Source organism: Tyto alba, unplaced genomic scaffold (genome assembly GCF_018691265.1).
Source record: "Tyto alba isolate M040663 unplaced genomic scaffold, T.alba_DEE_v4.0 Super-Scaffold_40, whole genome shotgun sequence".
Taxonomy (NCBI): domain Eukaryota; kingdom Metazoa; phylum Chordata; class Aves; order Strigiformes; family Tytonidae; genus Tyto; species Tyto alba.
In genome coordinates, this window is record NW_024881316.1 from 18,438,958 (window position 1) to 18,461,022 (window position 22,065).

Below are 22,065 nucleotides of genomic sequence, written 5' to 3' on the forward strand. Positions count from 1 at the left end.
TGAGATATAGATAGATATATGTGCATCTATATATCCATATCTTGTAGTATAGTGGCTGCACTCTGAACTTCTGCTCTTTAATTAGGAAGGAAAGTCTCAAACTAATGGTTCACCTCTGCAACAAAAATGGTTTACTGTTTATTCTACTTGAAGAATATAGATTAAAGCCAAAGCAACTCAAGTCGACTGAAACGAGCTTGTTGGAAACAATTTTTTTTTTTTTAGGTTTCCTATTCACATTTATATACAGTGGCCTTTGAAAGACAGTAAGTATGAACAAAGCTTACCTGCTTTTTTACTAAGTTTGTATAAGAACGTTTGTCGTGGATCTGAATGGTCTCGACACGTCAACTGCAATAAAGAACCAGACTTCTTCCACTTCTGCATAAACCACAGTCCTGCATTGTTAGGTACAACATAAGTATATTGCCGCAATAAAATATGAAAACTAATTAAACATACATAAAAGTATGCACAGTCCATAAATTTTGTTTCTCAGATGTTAGTTTTATTTTTCATGTCAGCACTGTCAAGCCCAGAAACATTAAAAATTTTTGTTCATTATTCCTTCATGTCTTTATATAATAAAGCATGAAGGCCATTATTTCCACTGATGTACACGCCTTTCTAGAAAAAAACCACTATACTTACAAAAAGTGAAAATACATTAATAAGTTAACCATAAGGCAATATACAAACTCTACTTCAATAGTGTACAGAATATTAGAACATTCTGATGTTGAAATATGTAGCACTGAACAACAAGCATTACTTCTCAGATTTCTAAAAATAAGTTTATAGAACCACTGAATTCATTAAACCTAACTTGAACAAAGGAGGAAAATCATAATATTGTATTTTCTATGATGCTGTACCCTTTTTATTAGTCAATGAACAGAGCCAGCTGGCTAACCGGCCTCTCAGAAAATCTTATCTCCCTTGCCAAGCAAAAGAAAAGCAAGCAACCAAGCCCCTACAGCCTCAAGAATGTGTTGATTCAACCTGAAAGGAAATAGTTATTTTCTACTGAAGGAATTTATTAAAAGTCATTAATATATACATACAATATAGTAATTTAGACTTCAATACTCATCACTTATTATTATCTTGGTATTTTCCAAACTCTTCAGGAGTTGTAGAGGAAGATTATTAGATGAAAAGGATATTAGGTACAGTCTTTTGTACAGCTACAAAACAGATCAGATACTCCAGAAATCCTTATTTTATTCAGTGAATATATTCTGGATTATACTTTGATAGCTTTAACATTGGTTAACTGAAAATAATTTGCTGGTGATTATATAAACAAACACCCCTGCTTATTTGTATCTTGGAAAACTGCAATTTCTAAAAGAAAGTAATGCTTTGGGATGATTTGAGTGAGATTCAGTTACAGATTAAAATACTCAAAAGAAACTGTCCACAGATGCACTAGGTTAAATGCCCAATAGGTGGTCATAATGAATTATACTGAAGATGTCTTAATCCTGAGCCAAACCCCACTGTTAGTATATTGTACCATTAATCGTACCAATAAACTGTACCATTTCAACCAAATTCAAAGAGCTCTCATGTTCCCTCTGCTTCTATAAACTCCAAAAATAACTGCAGTTAGCCAGAAATTCCTGTCCACTTCTCTTAAGATCAGCATATGTGAGTTAAAAATTTTTCCTCATCATTTTTTTTATCAAACAAAATAATCAAACAATAAACAAACTGGCACTAAACAAAGTAATTCATGATTTTTAGAGCATTTTAAAATAATTTAATGAACATGTTTAGTGAAAATATATTACTCATTCTGGGTTTAGGCTCATAAAGGTAGGTGGTAATCTCAGAAAAAAGTTTTAATTTAAAAATAGTACAAACACTTCTGCAGAAAAACACTGCAGGTTGTAAAATATTTTTGAGAGAGAAAAGACACTACTAGTAGTTCAGAATTACTTTAATGCATCTTACCTACTTGTTTTGCAGATTAAGTATATTAAAATTCAGTTTATACTAAATTGAGCTCAACACATTAAAACTGGAGTTTCTTTATGGTATAACAGAAAACCTGAATCAAACATACTGGAAAACACTTATGTCAAACATCTCTTGCACATCCTTTTATTGATACTTTATTTTTATAATCCTTCTCTCTTTTTATAACAGTGTACACTTTCTCATAATCAAAATAATGCAGAAATGTACACCTCACATGAAACTCCCAGATGCATTTCAAAGACAAAATCTCCCCTAAACTTAATATATATTACTGAAAACAATACTTTACCTGTATTAACAAGAGCACTGCTGTTGTAGAGGGTACCAAGATGTGGTCCAGACAGAGACAGGAAGGTATGAAGTTTGTTGAGGTAATATTTAAATCGAGGTCTTGTGAGCACTGAACGGATTATTAAATTACCAAGTGAGTGTCCGATAAAGCTGTTTAAAAAGAAAAACTAGTATAACACAGAATTTGACGGCAATCATTTTATCTTTTAAACAGAGAAAAATAAAACTGGTGTCATAAAATGCTGAAAGAGCATAGGAAAAAAAATAATTAAATGTTTCCATTCAGAAGTCTGTATTTTAGGTCACACAGAAAACATAGCTTGTCCATATCACCCAATCTGCACAAACTCATTACAAACATGTTCTGAGCTCCTCCAGAATTATTTTATACATCGTTTTTGAAAAGCTAAGAAAACAATCTATCCTTTCACCAGCATCTCCCACCCAAAATCAAGGTTGTTTCTGGGTGTATTTCCCTTAGCACCAAGTATTCAGAAAATATTGCATGAGCTGTGCATGAGTGAATAAATCACTACATTGGCATGTGATGGCATTCAATACTATAAATGCTTGTGAGTTACTGAAACAACTTACTGGAGAAGGATTCCAAAAGTACTCCTATAAGGGGGAAAACCATTACTTAACTGAATCTGATTATTTTAAAAGAGAAGCAACATCTCAAATCTGCTTAGCAGTTGGACCAAAATAAGTGATTATCAGCTTGAGTGAGGCAGTTGAAGAATATCTCCCTGCCAGCAGAAAACTGCATTTAGTTGTTACCCTGGTTAAGTGAGTTAAGGGAAAGATGGATGGGACTCAGGTGTCTAAGAATAATTATTACTTAATCTGAGGTGCCTACTGTCGTATTCACAAGTCTGTATAAAGCATTTCTTTAGAAGAGACACTACAAAATAAAGCTATTCTAGTTATCATGCAGCTACGCTTACAGACCCCTGCTGAGTTAAGGACCACAGCACCCGAGGCACTGACTTAAATTGGATATGGCAGAGACAAGACTCACAAAATGAGAAGGAAAAAGTGCCTTCCCTTTCTACAAGTAATCTCAGGACATGGAGAGAACAGACAACCATCCAAAAATATATAGTAGAATTATCATGGCTGGATTATGTATGTGCCACCAACATTATACACAGAACATTACCAGTCCCGTTTGCTCTGTATCACTACATTCCTCAGCAAAAATAGCTAAAACAAACCTAACTAATATCTGTGTAAAATACAGTGCTAAAAAATTACCTGACTGACTAATGGCTTCCCAAGCAAGAAATTAACTCTGAAAATTCCAACTTAAAGCTAAATGAAAAAAAATCAAGCATTAGGTTACAGAATGTCAGGGCTACCCCTGAACTCCTAAACTCTGACATAATTATACATTTCTATGACAGAACAGGCTATTTGTTCCTCACTGATACACAGTTGAAGCATATATGTATATTCTTCCTGTTTGCTTTTACTACTAGATTTTCAAAATTGCTGCAACATCAGAAATTCTTTGCTGCTGCTTGCTATGTTTGTCTAAATTAGAAATGAAAGATACATATCCTCTGTGCCGTCAGCACAATATCAGTGCATTTGCAAAATAAAATACTGAGCTATTTACTCTCTTGAATACTAAAATTTAAAACCATTCTCTTAGAGTACACCATAAAGTCCACACAAGAAAAGCAAAACTATAGATTTCTTTAGGAACAAGAAAATGTCCACAGAAATTGAGTGAGTTTATCCTGAAGATAATCTGCATGACATAATTGCTCTTAAGTAAAAGAGATTTTCTAAAGAAGACCTGAACACTAGCAGGGATGTTCTCTTGACAGTTCTCTGACAGTTCATCTGCTTTTACTAAATGTTACAAAGGGATAAGAAACTCTTATATTGTACCATAACAAATTACAATTTCATCAATGGAGAAAACCAGTGATCTATCAATCAGTCCTATCACCCTCAAGAATACAGGCATACTGGAACCAAAACTTCAGAAACATGAAAGATCTATTTGAGGAAAAAAGCATGCTCACAATTCACTATGTGAATGTACCCTCAAATATTAAACACTTGTTCTTAATTCAGAAAAACTTAGAAAAATAACAAAGGTTACAGTAATATATTGTATTCACATTCACGTAATAAGCCTTTATTTTCTAATAGAGAAAGGTTCAAGATTTACTCAAATCAAAATAGAAAGGGGAAGAAAAGGAAGACCCTTTGGTTTTGGGAAACCCTTTGGAAAAACCCAAAAAGGGTTTTGAAAGTATAAGACAAAAATGTAACCTATCCTACTCATCATTTAAAATACCTGCAACTGTGGGACATTTGGCACAACCACTGCGTTTCTGAACAGCAGGTGGCAATACTAGCATCTTTTGAATACAAGGCATCATTAACTCAACACACTGAAGTAATAGAATTATACTTTAGTATTTATATGTGCTTTATGGCACAAATCTACCAGTTCAGATCGTACTGGAAAATTAGATATAACAAAACTCCTTATTCTGTGCTAACAAATGAAAAATCCTGTCCAACTATAAAAATGCATGGAAGAAAAACCCCATTCATCAAAAAGCCATAATCAAAAAGGTGTTAAAACAATGAACAGATGTTTTAATATATGTATAGCATTAAAAATTGCCTTCTTTTTTTGTAAGTCAGCGTTACTTAGGGAAGATGATGACAAGCTGAATAATCCAACTGAGGTTCAAGTCCAATATGGGCCATCAGAAATTTAATGAAGACCTGACATGAAGAAAATGGTTTCTGAAACCACACTAAGACCATGGGATTTATTTCCTAGCTATGTGGGATGGCCTCGAAAGGTTTCCATCCTCACAGATACTCAAAACCTGAATGGGTATGACTGAGCAATTCGACTTGCTTCAAAGTTGCATTAACTCTGAAGGTGGCACTGGTATGAGTGGGTAAACTGGCCCCGATGACCTCCAGAGGTCCACTCAACCTAGAGTATGCTGTGATTCTTTACCAAATGGTTGTTTTATAAGACAAATTGGCTTGAATAAAGCTTCCAGTTCATGCTTGCTACACGCATGTAGTGAGCACAAAGATTTTGTTCAGAGGAGATCAGTGCACATGTTGGGTAGTGTATTGGTGTAATAACTGGTATTAGCTTTGGCAGTATCAAAAACGTTGGTTCACTGAAGTTGACACTACAGTATGGCTCTGGGTTCTGATGGTACAGGGAGTGCCTTTTATTATCTCAGTACAAGAATGTAGCACAATAAATAGGATTTTGCCACTACCTGAAGGCACAGGGATTGATCCAACAGTGCAGAAACTCGGAACTTCTCTTGACTTGTCTTGGCCTGAGCTGATTTTAGTTTAGCTGTGACAACAATTGTCTGGTAGTGAAGTAACAAGTCAGGCTTAAAGTTGCTTTAGTTCCACTACAGTTTCTATTAATAGCAAGTAGTTATTCTGTGTGGCTTGAACTGTATATCACTAGAATAAAATGTGGTGTGGAAGAGTGCAGGCACAAGGACCATATGCCAGAGGATCCCAATGGTCTGTTGTTAATGGTCACTGCAGAAGCACAGCCTTACAACTCAAGAAAGTCAGTATTAGGGGGAACAAAGAACAGACATTAAAAAAAAAAAAAGTAAATGGGAAACAAAGGAAAGAGCACGTGGGCAGACTGAAAATATGCAAATATGAAAATAAATCCAGGCAGACCCAAGGCCAAGAAGGCAGAAACCCCCACTGTGAACATCATTTTCCTTAGACGGAAGCTCCAGGATGCTGATATCCCACTGCTTAAGGACGACAGAAACCACCAATCTTAGGACCCAGACATCTGCTAGAAGGGGAGCCTACTGCCCAAGGAAAGATACTGGAAAATCTCTGTATAACAAGTTTAGCCATATTAATAATTGGACTTTTCTGTATTAATTTGAACTATGAATTTTAGTTGCACTGTAACCAGACTAATAGTATTTTTTTTCTGCATTTTTTATGAGATTATTAAAACACTAATTGGATTAACAATAAATTCTTAGCTCTGCATATGAAGTGTGTTCCCTTTTGCCTGTAACATGACTTTGAGTGTAAAAGAGGGACTGAACAGGTATTTCTGACACAATATGCTGTCGGCTTTTTTGCCATACAAAATTATTAAAGGTCTGCAGACTGATTTCTACTTTGACTCAGATATTTAGCAGCACTTGTACAGAGAATGCTTCTGTAAGTAGGTAGGGAGATTTTATGAGGAGAAACTAGCATCATTCAGGAAAGCATGGCTAACTAGCACAAAGTCTGCTTTCTTTACAGTGGGACAGCCAAAATGAGGTAGGAACACATCGGCTACTTGAACGGAGGATTTATCAACAGTACTTTCCTGGGCTTTCTCTGGGTTATTCCTTCAAGAACTTGCATGTAAGCACATGTCTCTCTGAAAGCTCTCTCATGTAGCTACCAGGAAACAGCTGCAGGATTTGCTGATAGGTTTAACTTTCACGTAAGAAAAGGTAAAGTTGAGAGGTAGAGACTTCTGCTTCAGCAGGGCCAAAGATAAGCACGCATCTTGAAAAGGAAACCAAAATAAAAATTGATAATTTCTTTTTTCTTTTGTCACAAGCAATAAATAAAACCGAAAAAATATTTACAAATTGGAAGTCTTATGAGAGAAGCAAACCAAAAGCACATGAGAATTCAATTCTCAGGTATGAACAATGAGAAGGTAACCGGGTGGGTCTGCTCATTACAGCTGTCAGGCCAGAGCATGGGAGGGAAGGAATCAGTGTGTGCTGCTGGGTTACAGAACGTCCCTCTCCCATACTGAGGGGGCTAACATGCAGTCTGCATAACACAAACACGATCACACAGTGCTTTTTAAAAAAAAAAAAAAAATCTTTGATTTAGAGAAAATTAACCATGTCAAACCTTGCCTATCTCAAAACAGAAACATTTGTTTAAAACGTTAGATTATGTTTAAACATGTTAGGAGTTTTCTCCAGATGAGTAAGGCCTACCAAATGCATGAGTATGCAGAAACTTGTAGGAAACGCGTGTGACTAGTAAGTCAAAAATCCTTCCAGATGTGTAATTTGAGGATGCCTAAGCACAGGGGTGAAGTCAGGCTTGAATTTGCTCCTTCCCTCCATCTATCAATGAGCTAACTGGAGTTATAAATGAGCAACACAGCTGAGTTAGTAAATTAGTCTGCCCAAACGATGTACCCTACTTTGAGAAATTAAATGGAACAGGTATTCCCTGAAAGTAACTGAAAAAGCAAACAGGAATGCATAGACTGAGGCAAGCCTTCTATTAAGATGTAAAACATGCTTTTTAGCAGGTGAAACAATCAGAAAATGTCAAAATGATGAAATATTTTTTTCATGCAGCTGCCCTTCAACATCACGGATAAGATGGTATTTTCCTGTAGGAATGACAAGAAAGGCAGTTTGCTATCTCATACTTGGTGAAGAGACTATAAAATCAGAAGAAAGCTAACTTTATCTTGACATAGCACTGTTACAGTTTCCTTTCTCAAAATAGAATGTTTTTCTGCAGAACCCTACCATATGAGATCTGAGGAAGCACAGGACAGCAGTTCCTTAAATGTAGCGCTTGACTCTGCCCTAAAACCACCAACAGGACTTGGTGAGCTTGCAACACTGTTCAGTCTTCTTTCAGCTGGGAATTCCCTCTCTTTCCTTTGCCTTCCTTTCCCCTACTCCTCCCCCTCCCTGAATTTCTCTTTCCCATCTCTCTTTTGGCCTGCTCCTGAGCATCACAGTTCAGAACAACACAGGGCTCTAGTTTTAGGTTTATTTCTATAAATAGTATAGAACAGATATTACCTGATTTTTGAAAGGGTTAGATTATAAATTTGTATATATTGTATAATTTCATCTAAAAGGCGATCTGTCATGGAATCAAAATCAGCAAAGGTATCATTCTGTAAAATAAAAGAAATAAAAAATAATAACTGTATTTTCTAATGCAGCAATATACATTCTGCATTCAGTCTGAATTCTTATTCCCCAGTGTTTTGATCAACAGCACACAAATAAAAGCATCCATATTAACTTTGAATACAAACACTATAGCTAGTTATTGTAATTTTTTCAGGTTTTTTTTTTGTAACATGGAATAAAGTGATACACATTTTACTGTGAGACTACTTTCTTCTAATATACCGAAACAAATCTTAACATTACACAGCCAGCCTTACTTCTAAGCCTTCCCCTACACATCATCTTATCTCTAGCAAAACAGAAGACCAAACTGCATATTCAGAACTAAATCACACTGTCCACGAAATAGAAATGAGACAATTACTGCAACAGCAGAAAGAGTCTACATTAGTACTGTTTATTCAAAACAAACAAACAAACAAAATCCTTAAGGCCTTCTTCCCAGTTCATAGCTGATTCTCTACAATGATTTGCAGTAAGAAATTAAAAAAGAGGTAGGCAAAGGCTGCCTAAAACTTTTCAACACAAGTTCCAAAGGATCTGTGCTAAAATCTGTAGTGTTCAACATACTGATAAATGATCTGGGAAAGGGAAGAAGATGAGATGTCAGTGTTTGTAGACAAAACCAAATATCCAGGACAGTCAAAACTGACCAGAATTTCAGAAGAATCTTGTAATACTGCATGCCCAGGTGATAAAATGGCAGAAAATTCAAAACAATGTTACATAGGGAAAGACAGCCCTAAACATATAGGCAAACAATAATCTATACATGTGTTCTGTATAATCAGATACATTAGGAAAGAAAGGAAAGAAGAGAAAATATCATTATAGCATTTTGTAAGATCATAGTGCCAAAGCATCTTAAATGCCCTGTCTAGTTCTGATCATCCTATTTTAAATGACAAGAAGTTTGAAAGTGGGCAGGAAAGGATATCATGGATGCCCAGAAATTGTTTTGCCTGTGATTCTGAGAACTACTGAATGGACTAAGTTTCTTCAGTTGCCTCCTAAGGGAGAAATTATACTTGTTTATAAAATACTTAATTAACTGCAGCAGAAAACAGGGAATGACTATGGACTATTTTTTTCCAAAACAAGCTACAGGGGTTTAAATTTTCTTGTTTGCAGCTGCATTAGTAATGTATACGAACCACTGAATTAATCTCAACTGTATGCTGTGGAAACTGGAAAACATTCCAAAAGAATTAGCCAGCATTAAGGAGAAAAGTCTGTCAGTAGCTATTAGGCTCAGTGGTCTCAATGGAATTCCCAAATTAGAAAGTTTCAGAACTGCTGATTGCCAAAACCTATAGGGCTAGGGAAGAGAAAGCATGGCTTGGTGCCCGTTCAGCCTGTTTCGCAAAGCATCCCGGCAGCTATCTCCAGAAAAACTCTACTGGACTAAATGAACCTTTCGTTTGAGCCACTGAAGAGACTCTTTGTTCTTATCCATCCCTGAAGTATGCCTAATACAGTATGTAACACACACAAAATAAGTAAAAATTGGTCTTCTGTGCTTGGTCAAGTTTACTTCATATGAAAATAGTAACACAGAAGTTTAACACAAGAGGTAATTTGATATTGGTTCAGTGTCATGATGTGGATCTTACAGCACACTGACAAAAGAACGAGACATGGGTATTTTGTATTTCTCAGATTCTGTGAAATGACACATCTCCCTTCTTGCCACACCAGTTTTCACTATCACCATTTTTACCATTAATATATAAGGTATTTTACCTACGATCCTAACATGATGCTGAGAACTTAGGAGATATCAGTACACACAATGAAATGGCAGCAACAGATGCTACTCCTTATATATTTACCTTCAGTATCATACTAGGTTTTGTGATAACAACAGATAATAATACAGAATGTTGTAAACTGCAACATGATAGTGCCATTAAATAAACGTGTCTGAAGATGTAAACTGTTTATTGCTTTACAAAAATTCTTTTTTTGTTGGCAAATACCTGATTCCTTTCGGACATAAGAAAATCTATTCTCCCTCCAGGCAGCCCTAGCTCAATGTAAGTCTTCACTAATCTTAGATCTGCGCTGTTACCTTAAAAGGAAAAACATTCAAGAGTTAGATACTGCGAAGTTAACTTGCAATAAAAGCACTTAGAATACTGAAATGAACCTACGGCACAACTTTATATTTAAACACAGCTAATGATATTCTCAGTCCTAATTAAAATTCAGTAAGACTTGGGAAGATAAACTGCAATGACAAATGCAATAACAAAATGGTCTATAAAAATGACATTCAATGCACACACTGTTTTAAAAAAGGAGGGATTTAGGGAGTCATGTTTGATTTTGTCTTAGCATCCAACCAATACATAGCACTGTGAACACTGTATTCTTGAAAGCCTAATCAATTTTGATGAAAGTCAATTAAAGAACTCAGAGCTAGCTTAAAGAATTCGTGAAGGAGGAAGGAATAAGGGCAAGTCATAAACATTTTCACAGAATAAAAAGGCAGAGCAGACTGTTAGCAAATAAAGATACATTTAGACTGGTACAACAAATACTAGTTTAACTAGCATCCTGAAGATTTCTCTACATCAATGATCATGTATGCTTTTGCAGAAAGAGTACCCTTTCTGCCTTAATTAGGGAACAAGATTTTTTTAAAAAATCTTTTATTAATAAGAAAGAACCTGTATGAAATCACAATTTCATAAGAAAATTCTAACTATATGGATTTTTCTAACGCTTCAAAGACATTTTTTTTTTAACAACAAGTTTTCTGGTCAAGTTAATTTCTGTGTCAATTCTAGGCATGCAATAGCACTTGAATGTCTACACTAGTAAGAAGGAATACTCTGTTTTAAAAGGGCTGAACAAAGGCTGCTTTCTGTCCAGAGAACGAAATAAAAGCTATTCTTTTATTTTTAACTTAGGAATTTGAAAAATTAACAAGCAAGCTATGCACTGTCAATCCAGTCAAATATTCTACCCTACTGCCCTCTTGTGTCTCCTTATATTGTTAATTTAAGAAGCTTCTCAAAAGACAACAAAAATGTGGATGGCAGAAAGCTATGAATATCTTAACTAGAGGTGATATTATTTCTTCACATGTACATATGCTTTGAACTAAAAGAAGGTGAATATATTCAAGCTATTTAAACTTTCCAATCCTTTCAATCAGCAAGAGATTTTTTCATTTCTACTACAGTAGAGTCTCCGTCCTTGGAAATATTCAAAAACCCAACTGGGTTGGGTCCTGGGCAACCTCCTGTAGGTGACCCTGCTCATTGAGCAGGGGAGTTGGACTAGACAATCTCCGGAGATCCTTTCCAACTTCAACCATGCTGTGATTCAGTAAACTAAGCTTTTAAAACCTTATAAACATTTGACTGCATTTTACACGTTCTATTTTCTTCCTAACAAGATACACATACTTTATTTTCCTTGACAATATAACATTACGAATTCTCAACAAAACTGTTTTGTTAGTAACTCTGATCTATAACCCCAATATGGACAAGTACTAAGACATAAAAAACTGGAAGATGTATCTAATGTGAACTATGGCATAAAATAGATTTTTATGCATTAAAAGTTTTACTAAAGACAAATGTTACATTGTACTGGTTTTGACTGGGATAGTTAATTTTCTTTATAGTAGCTAGTATGGGGCAATGTTTCAGATTTTTGCTGAAAACAGTGTTGATAATATAGGCATGTTTTAGGTATTGCTGAGCAGTGCTTGCACAGCATCAAGGCCTTTTCTGTTCCTCACACCGCCCCACCAGTGAGCAGGCTGGGGGTGCACAAGAAGTTGTACGGGGACACAGTCAGCACAGCTGATGCCAACTGACCAAAGGGATATTCGACACCATATGACAATGTGCTCAGCATATAAAACTGGGGGAAGAAGGAGGAAAGGGGGACATTTGGAATTATGGCATTTGTCTTCCCAAGTAACCACTACGTGTGATGGAGCCCAGCTGCCCTGGAGGTGGCTGAACACCTGCCTGCCCATGGGAAGTGGTGAAATTAATTCCTTGTTTTGCCTTGCTTGAGCACACAGCTTTTGCTTTATCTATTATACTGTCTTTATCTCAAGCCACAAGTTTTCTCACTTTTACCCTTCATCCCACCAGGTGGCTGTGTGGGGCTTATCTGCCAACTGGGGTTAAACCACAACATACATAAAATTCTTAATTTAAACAATCCAATGGAACACATTGTCAAATGCGGCAGTACAATGTCAGATTCCCATTTCCCTCCAGTGAACCTATTTCAGAAGTCTTAATTTCAGAGTTCAAATGAGAGAAGTTAAACCTGATCAGTAATCTGAACTGCCATCTCATTCAGTATCACATTTCCCAGCGTACCATCTAGGCCATGGACACAGACTATAAGATGTATTCCTTCTTCTGAACAGTCATCCTCTTCCATACTGAAATAAGGTATTGAAGAAGCCAGTTTGAAAACATCACTATACATAAATCCAGGAAGTTTAAGTTGCTTCAATTCTTCTTTAGCCTGCAGGAAACTGGAACAAAACCATATTTATGATAAAACAACATTTACTATAGCCAAACGTAGGGTCTCCTAAGATACAGTTTTCTGCTGTCTTTTTACTTTGTCTTTTATGTAATTGGTATGAAGGAAAAAATAGTTATGAAATTACTAACTTCACAAAGCAAGCCAGTTCCTCAAAATATTTTTTACTGCAGCTCCCTACAGCCCCTTTTTCCCTGTAACAAAATTCATATCCCAAGCTCTACCCTCTTCTCTCCTTTGAGCATGTCTGCAAACCCTAAAATATTTCTGAAACCACTAAATATTCTGGGTTAGTTCTGGTCTTGAGCAAGGAACAGCTTTGTTTAAATGCAGTAACAATATTACAGGATTTATAACCAATCAGAAGTCAAAGTAAAGACCTCCACTGACTTTTGATAATTGCTGCTCAACTTAAAACCTATTTCCTAGGTCAGCAGAGAGCTGGAGCCAGTGCTGTAACTGCTCACCAGAAAGTCCCTCCGGCAGGCTGAGTAACTGATACTTACTTCAGAAGAAGCCAGATCCAGACCTCTGATCTTTTACATATTATATGAAGGCAGACACTATACAGTTTCTAATAGCTGAGCTCCCCACATGCTAGAAGTTCCTTGCGTTCCTCCCTTTCTTCCCCTTCCCTTAGTTTTTTGTGTATGACCTTCCTATCTAATTAACTGCCTATCAGCTTCCCTGCAGCATTTCAAGCTTTATGCTTCTTTGTGCTTCATCCCCTCCTTAGTCTGTTTGTTCTGCATGATCCCTCACAGCGTCATGTTATACCCCATCTGCCTGCTCACTGTCTTCCTCCCATTCTACTTCGTGTTCTCTTTTTTCCCCCCCAGGTTTATCTTTAGCTCATTCCTCACTAACTGTCAAGAATAAGCCTCAATGAAGTCAGCCTAAACAGAAACCACTGCAGACAGTTCGTCTTATCACTCTGCAGCAGAAGTTGCTTAGTTTGTACTCAAGGCATGTTTTCTGAACCGAATGTACCAAGGCTGGGTCTCTGTGGAGCAGATTATGCCCTCCCAGTTACCCCAAGCTTCAGGAGACTCTGCTTTCCCCAAGGCCAAGCCCTTGATTTTTCTCCGAGTTCCCTCTTTCTTTTATTGTTACAGGACACCCTAAATAGTATCTGCTTTTCATCCCTCCCATTCCACACCAGTACCCACTCTCCACTATTTAAGAAGCTACGTTTCCATCCACTTCTAATCTGTTCTCCTCTCCAATCATTCAGTCCTTCCTTGTGTTCTCAGCTGCTTACCACAAACTATCTGGTCTTCTATCTCTTCTGCCTGCTTTGCATTCTCCTTGTTTCTACCTCTTTTCAAAGCTTTCTTCTTTTGGATAGCAACTTTTACTTCCAATATAACACATTAAGCTGCTGCTTCCCATGTTCAGTCAGCAGCAGGGGGTTATCAGGGAAACTCCTATGTTTACAGCAAGAGGAGGTGCAATCTGGGATCCCTGATCCTCCTCTAAATTTGGCTTTCCCGGTATCCAAATTGCAGTGTAATTTAGAGCAGTATGGTCTCTGAGGTGTTCTATTTTAGATTTTGAAGTTAAGATTGAAAAATAAGGCTACCATCTTGGCTTGCATTGCACATTTGCTTCATTTAACTAATCAGATGGACAACTAGTTACAGAATAGTTTTGGTTTCATGTTTTGAAATTCAAAGCATATTTTCCTATACTTGCTATTTTAATAGCTTCCATTTCATAAAACACCATTTTTATGCTCAGTAGCCATTACGACACCACTTTTCAGTCAAATGATTACTTTTTTTAAAAAGGAACATTATTAGAGAAACAAAAAAAATTGTGCTTTGCTTGAAGTTTGTCTAACCACATGAAATTACAAGGTAACTGTCAGAAGGAAGTCAGTGCTAACACACTTTCTATCTGAACATCTAAAACCTGATGTTACTTGAACATGCAGAATCCACAAGCCACAGTCCCGGAGGCACTCTAGAGCCTAACCACGCTCCTTTCCCTCTTTTATACTGTATTAACATAGTTTCTAAAAGTAAAAAAAACTTTGTTTTAAAACAATCACTTACGCTAACATTTGAGGTTTTGGGGAGCTTTCATACCAGCAAACAGATGAAGCTGAGCTGTAGGATGTGCTGCCTGGCTGTTGTGTAATTGCATCAGACTTATTCCTTGAAGAATAAATAACGTTGCAGGGAGAGTCTCTCAGAGAAGAAGGAAAAGACAGACAACCAGGAGTACAGACAGGAGGCACACTCATTCCGTCTCGCAGATGCCCACTATCAATCCTTTCAGCTCTCAGGACTCTCTCTTCTGCTGAGCCATGATCCTGGTCAGCACTGGAAGCTCCATCTAATATACTATAGTCTGTTTCTTCATAATATCCATTTTCAATCATTTCTTGATCCTCCTCTTCTTCCTCATCTTGTTGGGAAGAGCAAATAATTTGTTTTTCATATATTTCCTTCTGAGGGCTAACAGGATTGCTGTTGTCCATAGGCCAAATATCTGAAATATCTGTGCTGCTTCGAGAACCGAAGTAGTTTTCAACAAGCCCTTGCTTTACCATGTCAGTACTACTGGTTGGAGAAGGATTATCTGCACCAGTTTCACTTTTAGCTACTGACAGTTCTTCAGTTGTCCCCTTTAGTTCTAAAGGCTCATTGTGTTCTCCTTCATTTGTTTTTTCAACCTCATACACTGCATTTACAGATGATGAACCTGAAACAACAGGTGGCTCACCCATACAAGGAATTTCCAAATGCAAGTTAACTGTTTCTTCTGTAGTGTTAAGATGCCTTTCAAGGTCCTGAGAGTCCTTGCAGGTTGTGCCAAGGTCTGCCTGTGGGCTGTAACTTTTCACACCAGTAGATGTATCCTCATCTGAAACAACTAAGTGTAAAAGATCTTTTGTTTCTGAGAGCAAGGAATGTATAGACAGAGTTTTGTTATCTGAGTGCCCTGAAAATACAACACACTGTTGCTGTAAATTGGTGTTTGATTTTTTACTGTCATCACATTTTGGCAAATCAATTGCTTCAAGATCCAATACCGTTTTACTGTCACTTAGCTGGCATTCAGGTACAACAGATATCTTCGAATTCTCATCAGGTGACAGCTCATCATCATCTGAAGGCAGAGAATTTATGGATGTCAGGGACGACTGTATTTCACTTACAGCGCTAGTGCTCTCGGTGCAATGGCTTTCTATTGTGTTTTTTATAGCACAGTCCGGTTTTAGTAAAAGTTGAGGAAATACTCTCTCACCATTGTATGCACTTTGCCCTTGAACATTTTCAAAAACCTGATCAGGGTTGGGGTGAGTTGCAAAAGAACTTGGTTCACTTTCTACACCTGAATCTGAAAACCTAGAAGAAGCATATGTCACGCTAACATCTGGTAATTTAGTCATGTCTCCGCTTGCAGAAAGTTGACTTTCTTTTGTAGAAAGAGTAGTCTGACTGCTTTTCATTTTTGTCAAAATGTCACTGGTATGTCGGGAGTTTCTTTCATGGACATCTTCCTTTTCAAGCACTGGTTCCTGTTCTCCTAAATTCAATTTATTTCCAGATTCTGGAGACTGAATATTGGGTATCTGCAAATTCTCTCCTTGCGTGCCATCCTGTGGAAACTCAGCCCATGATCCAATGTGAACAGTTACTTTCTCCCCTTCATAGGGATTCTTATTACTTGGTTTGACCTCAATTGTCCTGACTCCCGAGGAAGACAGTTGACCTCCATGACAACCTTCAAGTGTACTTCTGGGTTGTAGAGCACTATCTGCTTGTACAGTTCCAGAACCTGTCTGCGAGATAGTAAGTCTACCAAAAATAGCTACATTTTCACAGTGCACAGGGCTACCTGGACCTGGTTGGACACCTTCAATCTTGCCAGTCTTTTCCTCAGTTCCAGATGGCAAAAAGGGAAGTTCTCTTTGACTTATTTGCCTGGTGCAGGTCTTTGTATCACAAAGAAATCCACCTAATGTAGGATCCAGCCCTTCATTAGCATTGTATGAAGGCCTGCCTTCTGAGCTTTTAGAGGCATCTTCCAGTGCTGCACTTTTCAAACATTTGTAGCCTACTAGGACCACAGAGTCCTTAGAGTTCTGTTTCACAACTTTTTTTGTGTTTTCAGGTTTCATCGTCTTCATGAGCTTAGTAACCTTAACTTTTGATTTATTTGCATCTTCATTTTTCCCTTTCAAAGTTTTTGTTAGCATCTTTTCACTTTCTAAATGCCAAAGGTTGGAGGCACCTGCAGGCCTTATTTTCAGTTCTGGGCTAGTAAAACCAGTTACAAAACCTTCTTCAGCTTCAGATTTATCCAGTTTATTGGACTCTGACCTTGGAAGACTCTGAACTACCAACCAGGGTACATCCAGATCTTTCATCAAAAAAAGTGGGGGAGGGGGGAGGGAAAGAAAAAGGATTGTTTACAACGAGATCATGCAGGTAACTGAAGATATAAACCACTAGTAATTATAGAACTTCACACATCCTCAAAAATGCAAACTAAAGAAACATTTCCTAGTAAATAAATGTACTCCCTTACAAGCCAGCAAGAAATGTAAAGAAAAATACTCAGGTTTTACATAATTTTTGCTCATTTCTTCAAAAAGAAAACTGCACTGTGAGGTGTGTTTACCTTCAGTAATTGAATCTAAATATCGATCTTCAAAGATTATGGGCAAGGAGTTCATATCTCCATCTAGTTCACTGCATTCAATGGGGAGGGGTGGAAGAGAACTGCAGAAGGAAGTGTTTTTGATAGCTGCACACATTTGTAGATGACTTTGAGCACTGAAAAAAAAAGAAAGTAGTCCTACATGAAAAAAATAGAACTATTTATTTTTACATTAACAAAAATTAGCAGTAGTTTAATTCACTTTAGTAGAAGCTTTCCTAATTATTTAATAGTTTTAAGTTATTTAATAACTTCTTATATAACTTCAATTAAAAAACTTCAGATCTATATTTAGAACATAAGTTTCTCTTGAATTTGTTATGTAAGTATTTTTGCAAGACAGCACTTCTACATAAGCTATAGAATGATAGTACTACATTGTACATACTGTGCACTTCGAAAGACTACTCACTGTAGCTCTTGATAGGCAAGGGCAGCTTGCCTAGGATGCTCAAGACAAAAGAATGCTTCTGAAAATCTGCGCACCTGCAAGATCCAAATATAGTTAGAGCTTATTTTAAATTACATACAATTTTTGAAAATTCACCAGCATTCCTACAGAGGAAATGTTATTAACTTGTATGTATTATATAGACAGTTACTTTTTTTTTAATGTGCAGTCTGAGTGGGAGGGAAGAGGATGCCACAGACAAGACTAGCGACTGAAATGAGTATTTTAACTTGTGCAGTAATGACCAAGGGGAATTATATTAGATTCAACTGCCAGCTGCAAACTCGATTACCAAGAAATCAATCACCGAAATCAGGCTCACCTGAAACAATAACACACAAAAATATTACGAGACATTTCAGTGAGAAGAAAAGAAATGACTGCTTGATGGACACTTCTGAATGTGCTTGAAGATTACCTTCAGAAGTAGAAATCCATTAGATATTCTGCAGTCTCAAAATACAGAGAAGTATGTGTTTCAAACTTTCCATGAATACTTTCTAGCCCACAGTAAACTACTGCGCAAAGAAAATCTTTTGTTTGTAAAGATTTTGGCTGCAAATGACAAAGACAATAACAAAATGTCTGCTAATTACAAGCACTGTAATCAAGACTTAATTGTATGCCTGAAATCAATAAACCATATAATACTAAAATAGTATTTCATAACACAGGAAACATTTTTTTATCATCAAATACATAATGTGGAAATAGAGAGTGTGAATTACACAGCAATTTACTACAAATAAAAACATAATCAATGTATTGAAAATGCAGTATCTAGAAACCCAAAGTTGAGATTTTGCAAGATGAGATTTCTCACATTTCCAGTATTACATAAAAATATTAATTCAGTTTAGATGCATTTTTAGAACTTTTATTTTTGCAACTGCTCAACTACCTGCACCCAAAAAACCCACAATTCAGTGCAATATGACAGCATTTTCTTTGTTGTAACAAGACATACAAAAAAGAGAACATGCTGTACAGTGGCTGTTGGCAAATACTTATGCATTAACTTGGCCATAAACATCAATTTGTTGATATCAATTAAAAGAAGACTTCTATCCTGCTTGGAGAACCACATATGTAGCTAGTCTACTTAATCGATCGTTTATTTACCAACCACTTCCTGGCCCCCTACTCCTTTATTTCTGCAATACGCTCCGGGTCTTCCTCTTAAATTATCTAATCCCAAACAGACCATGAGAGTTTGGAGTGTATCTGGTGGAGGAGGCATCAGATGTAGTTCTCCCTTAGCTCTCACTTCACTCAGAGCTGCAGCCAGCATCTGTGTCCACCCTGAGCACAGACACGGCACTAGGAAAACTGTGTGCCTAAACTTTTGTTCAGAGATAAGCACTTACAGGGGAGTTAGTTTTCCCTCCTCATACACTGCCCTGTATACTTTTATAGAAAACCATTTGGGTGAAGTTTTATGTTCTGTAGCTTCTACTTTTTCCTCTTTTTCCTTTTATTAAAAGAAAAACTTAAAAAATAATTGCTCCAAGGTGCTTAGGAAAAAAAAAAATACAACAACCCTAAACCACAAACATTAAACTCCCAAACTCTAACCTGTACTAGAAGCTGAAAGGTCTGTACCAACCTCCCAGAATTCAATCTGCTGTATTATATGAAATTAATCGCAGTCATAACATCATCTGTGAATAGTCATGGAAAATGTTTTGAAGTAAAAAGAAAACACTAAATTTGATACTTTCTTGTAAATGCAACTTACACTCTCAGCAGTGACCAGACATACAGACATATCTGCTTTCCTTCAGAAATTATGTTAGGAGTTTTTGCATACACATGTGGGATCAGAATCTGTGCTCCTATGTACTTCTCCGTCTTCCCAGTTGGCCTTTCTAAACAGACCTCCACCTTCCAAATACATGATTTTGTCAGAGCTAGTCCCCAGCCTTTCCCCCAGAAAGAGAGAACATACAATAGACTTAGAGACAATCTTACAGGACAAAACCTAGATTTTAGAGCAGCTGATCATGAAGAGTAGACTGGTTATCATTCTAAACTAAGCAGTTTTAAAATGAATTAGAGATCCTAACCAATCAGGTAATAGGAAATAAAATAGCAACAGGAATATTGCCCAATTAGTAGATGTCTGTGGTTCAAGTCAAGAGCAGAGCATAAAGCTCTTTTCCAGGAAGCAAGCAAGATGGTTTTGACTTCAGATGTGAGCAATCACTTTACCACATAAAGTAACTGGAGCTATACGTAGACCAGATTTCTAGAATTCTGCCACTCTCTCGAACAGAAAATAAAGGCTTTTTTGTTGTTAGCAATAAATCCTGTTTGTAATTGTTTAAGTAGTTCCAGTGTTTTTGAAGAAAATCTGATTACCAGATCCAGACAGCTATTAGCATAATAGCAACGGTATAAAACTAGTTGAAAGCAAGCTCTGAAAGCCCACATAAATCAATATTAAGGAGGGAAAAGCACCCAAACCAACAGTAGTTTATTATATTTAATCAGTGCTTAACTTATGGAAGGACCAAGGTATTTGCCAGGATGCTGTTAAACAGGCTCTGCAGAACCAGAATGACTACCAGCTGCTGCTGCTAGTGACTCGAACGCTACCGACTTGGGCTGACTCCACAGTGACTTTGCAGGAGGAAACTGTACCCACTACTCCTAGTCCCTACGGACTTCCCAAAATTATGATTTTTATGACCCTCCTAATGCAAACAGAAGAGCAGGAAAAATCAGATTGAAAAACTGCTGTGAAATATATATTGATTTCCTGCACATTTATGAGTAGCAGTCTGAGATCTCAGCTCTCTATTCTCATACTTTAGAACTAATCAAACCGAAATAAATTATTTTGGAAAAGCACGTTCAGACCTACCAGAAGATGTCACTATGGAACAGAGGTGAACTAGTTCAGTGTGCAAACTTTTTGTAATATAATGTAACATACTCTAAGCAGTTTTTTCAATAAAACGCGGTTGTAAACCTTAACAGGGTGATAATGTAGTTCTAGTATGATGGATGTTCTAGCATATCTAAAGTGTTCCTGATTTTTTTAATGTAGCGCTTCATATTCAAAGTATTTGAAACTAGTAAAATATCTAAATACTTAAGTAAACTAAGTAAAAATAAGTATAGTTATTAAAATAATAGTTTTAAATGCTTGAAATATATTATTTTATTGTAATCTTATTTTCTAGCAACACTTCAGCAGAAACATCTGGTTTATAAGCATCTACGCAAAGAGAGTGAAAGTCATTTGACCAAATACAGATGATGGGCATTTCTAGGGGGTATTTTAACACAAGTATCTAAACCAGTCAGATTAATGACTCTCTTAAAAGGTTCATTTTTCTTAGATTAAACTTTCTGAGGGAAAAATTTCCTGTAGAGGATATAGTCTGGAAATATTTCAAGATGAAAAGGTGTAATTACAAGAGATTTAGCATCCAGTAGTAAACACATCAGAGTACCAATTTTCAAAATAAAATTGATTATTTAGAAGAATAGAATTTTGTATAGTACAAAAATCTTATTCCGGAAAGGACACATACTCTCTTAAGAGGAGAATTAGTAGGTCATCTCTCAAATTTCAAATGAATTCTGTAACCAGAAAGCCTGCATCATTTGATCTGTGCAGATAACGCACCCAGTGAAAGATGATCAATGTAGGTTTCCCAAAAGAAGTTTACATGAACCCTCAGAATATAAATTCTCAGGAGATTATTAATACAAATTACGAATTATTATACTAAGCACTGCAAAACAGGATCCAAAATCAACAACCAAACATGTTCTCAGAAAAATTGAGGCTCAAATTTACAATCTCTTTTTAATTTAAAGGTTTACTGAATGTATGGATTGCTGGCTCCTGCTTTACTGCCCTGTGGGAAGGCCAGTGGAGCTATGGTTTCTTACATAGATTTTAATCACATATATTTGCAAAGTAGTTGCACAAACTCTTCACATCTGGGAGTAGAGAAAACAAGTGTCACATCTGCAAATCAGTGTTTGTAAAATTAAGTAACATCACACTGCTGCTTCTCTGCAAACCGGCTGAGGTAAAATTTCCTTCTCAATGCCTTATTATTCAATTCTTAAGGAGTCAGCCCACTTACTCTTTGCTATCAGGCTTGAAATAAAAATGTAATTTTAAGATTACCCATGTACTGCATGTCCTTTTCAGTCTTTGATGTCAGA

The 22,065-nt window shown here is 36.6% G+C and overlaps 1 protein-coding gene across 5 annotated transcripts in view; it reads right to left on the bottom strand.

The window, feature by feature from the left end:
* FAM135A (family with sequence similarity 135 member A) overlaps window positions 1–22,065 on the bottom strand; it is a 91,807-nt gene that overhangs the window by 12,257 nt on the left and 57,485 nt on the right. For 4 of the 5 annotated variants that reach the window (XM_042803240.1, XM_042803238.1, XM_033002826.2 and 1 more), the window contains 8 exons: window positions 17,839–17,912; window positions 17,388–17,542; window positions 14,810–17,126; window positions 12,581–12,741; window positions 10,205–10,296; window positions 8,109–8,206; window positions 2,276–2,427; window positions 288–398 (listed from right to left, as the gene is read on the bottom strand). In XM_042803240.1, the coding sequence (XP_042659174.1) occupies window positions 288–398; window positions 2,276–2,427; window positions 8,109–8,206; window positions 10,205–10,296; window positions 12,581–12,741; window positions 14,810–17,126; window positions 17,388–17,542; window positions 17,839–17,912 (3,160 nt within the window). The remainder of the gene's footprint in view (window positions 1–287; window positions 399–2,275; window positions 2,428–8,108; window positions 8,207–10,204; window positions 10,297–12,580; window positions 12,742–14,809; window positions 17,127–17,387; window positions 17,543–17,838; window positions 17,913–22,065) is intronic. The other variant, XM_042803239.1, reaches the window with a different exon arrangement.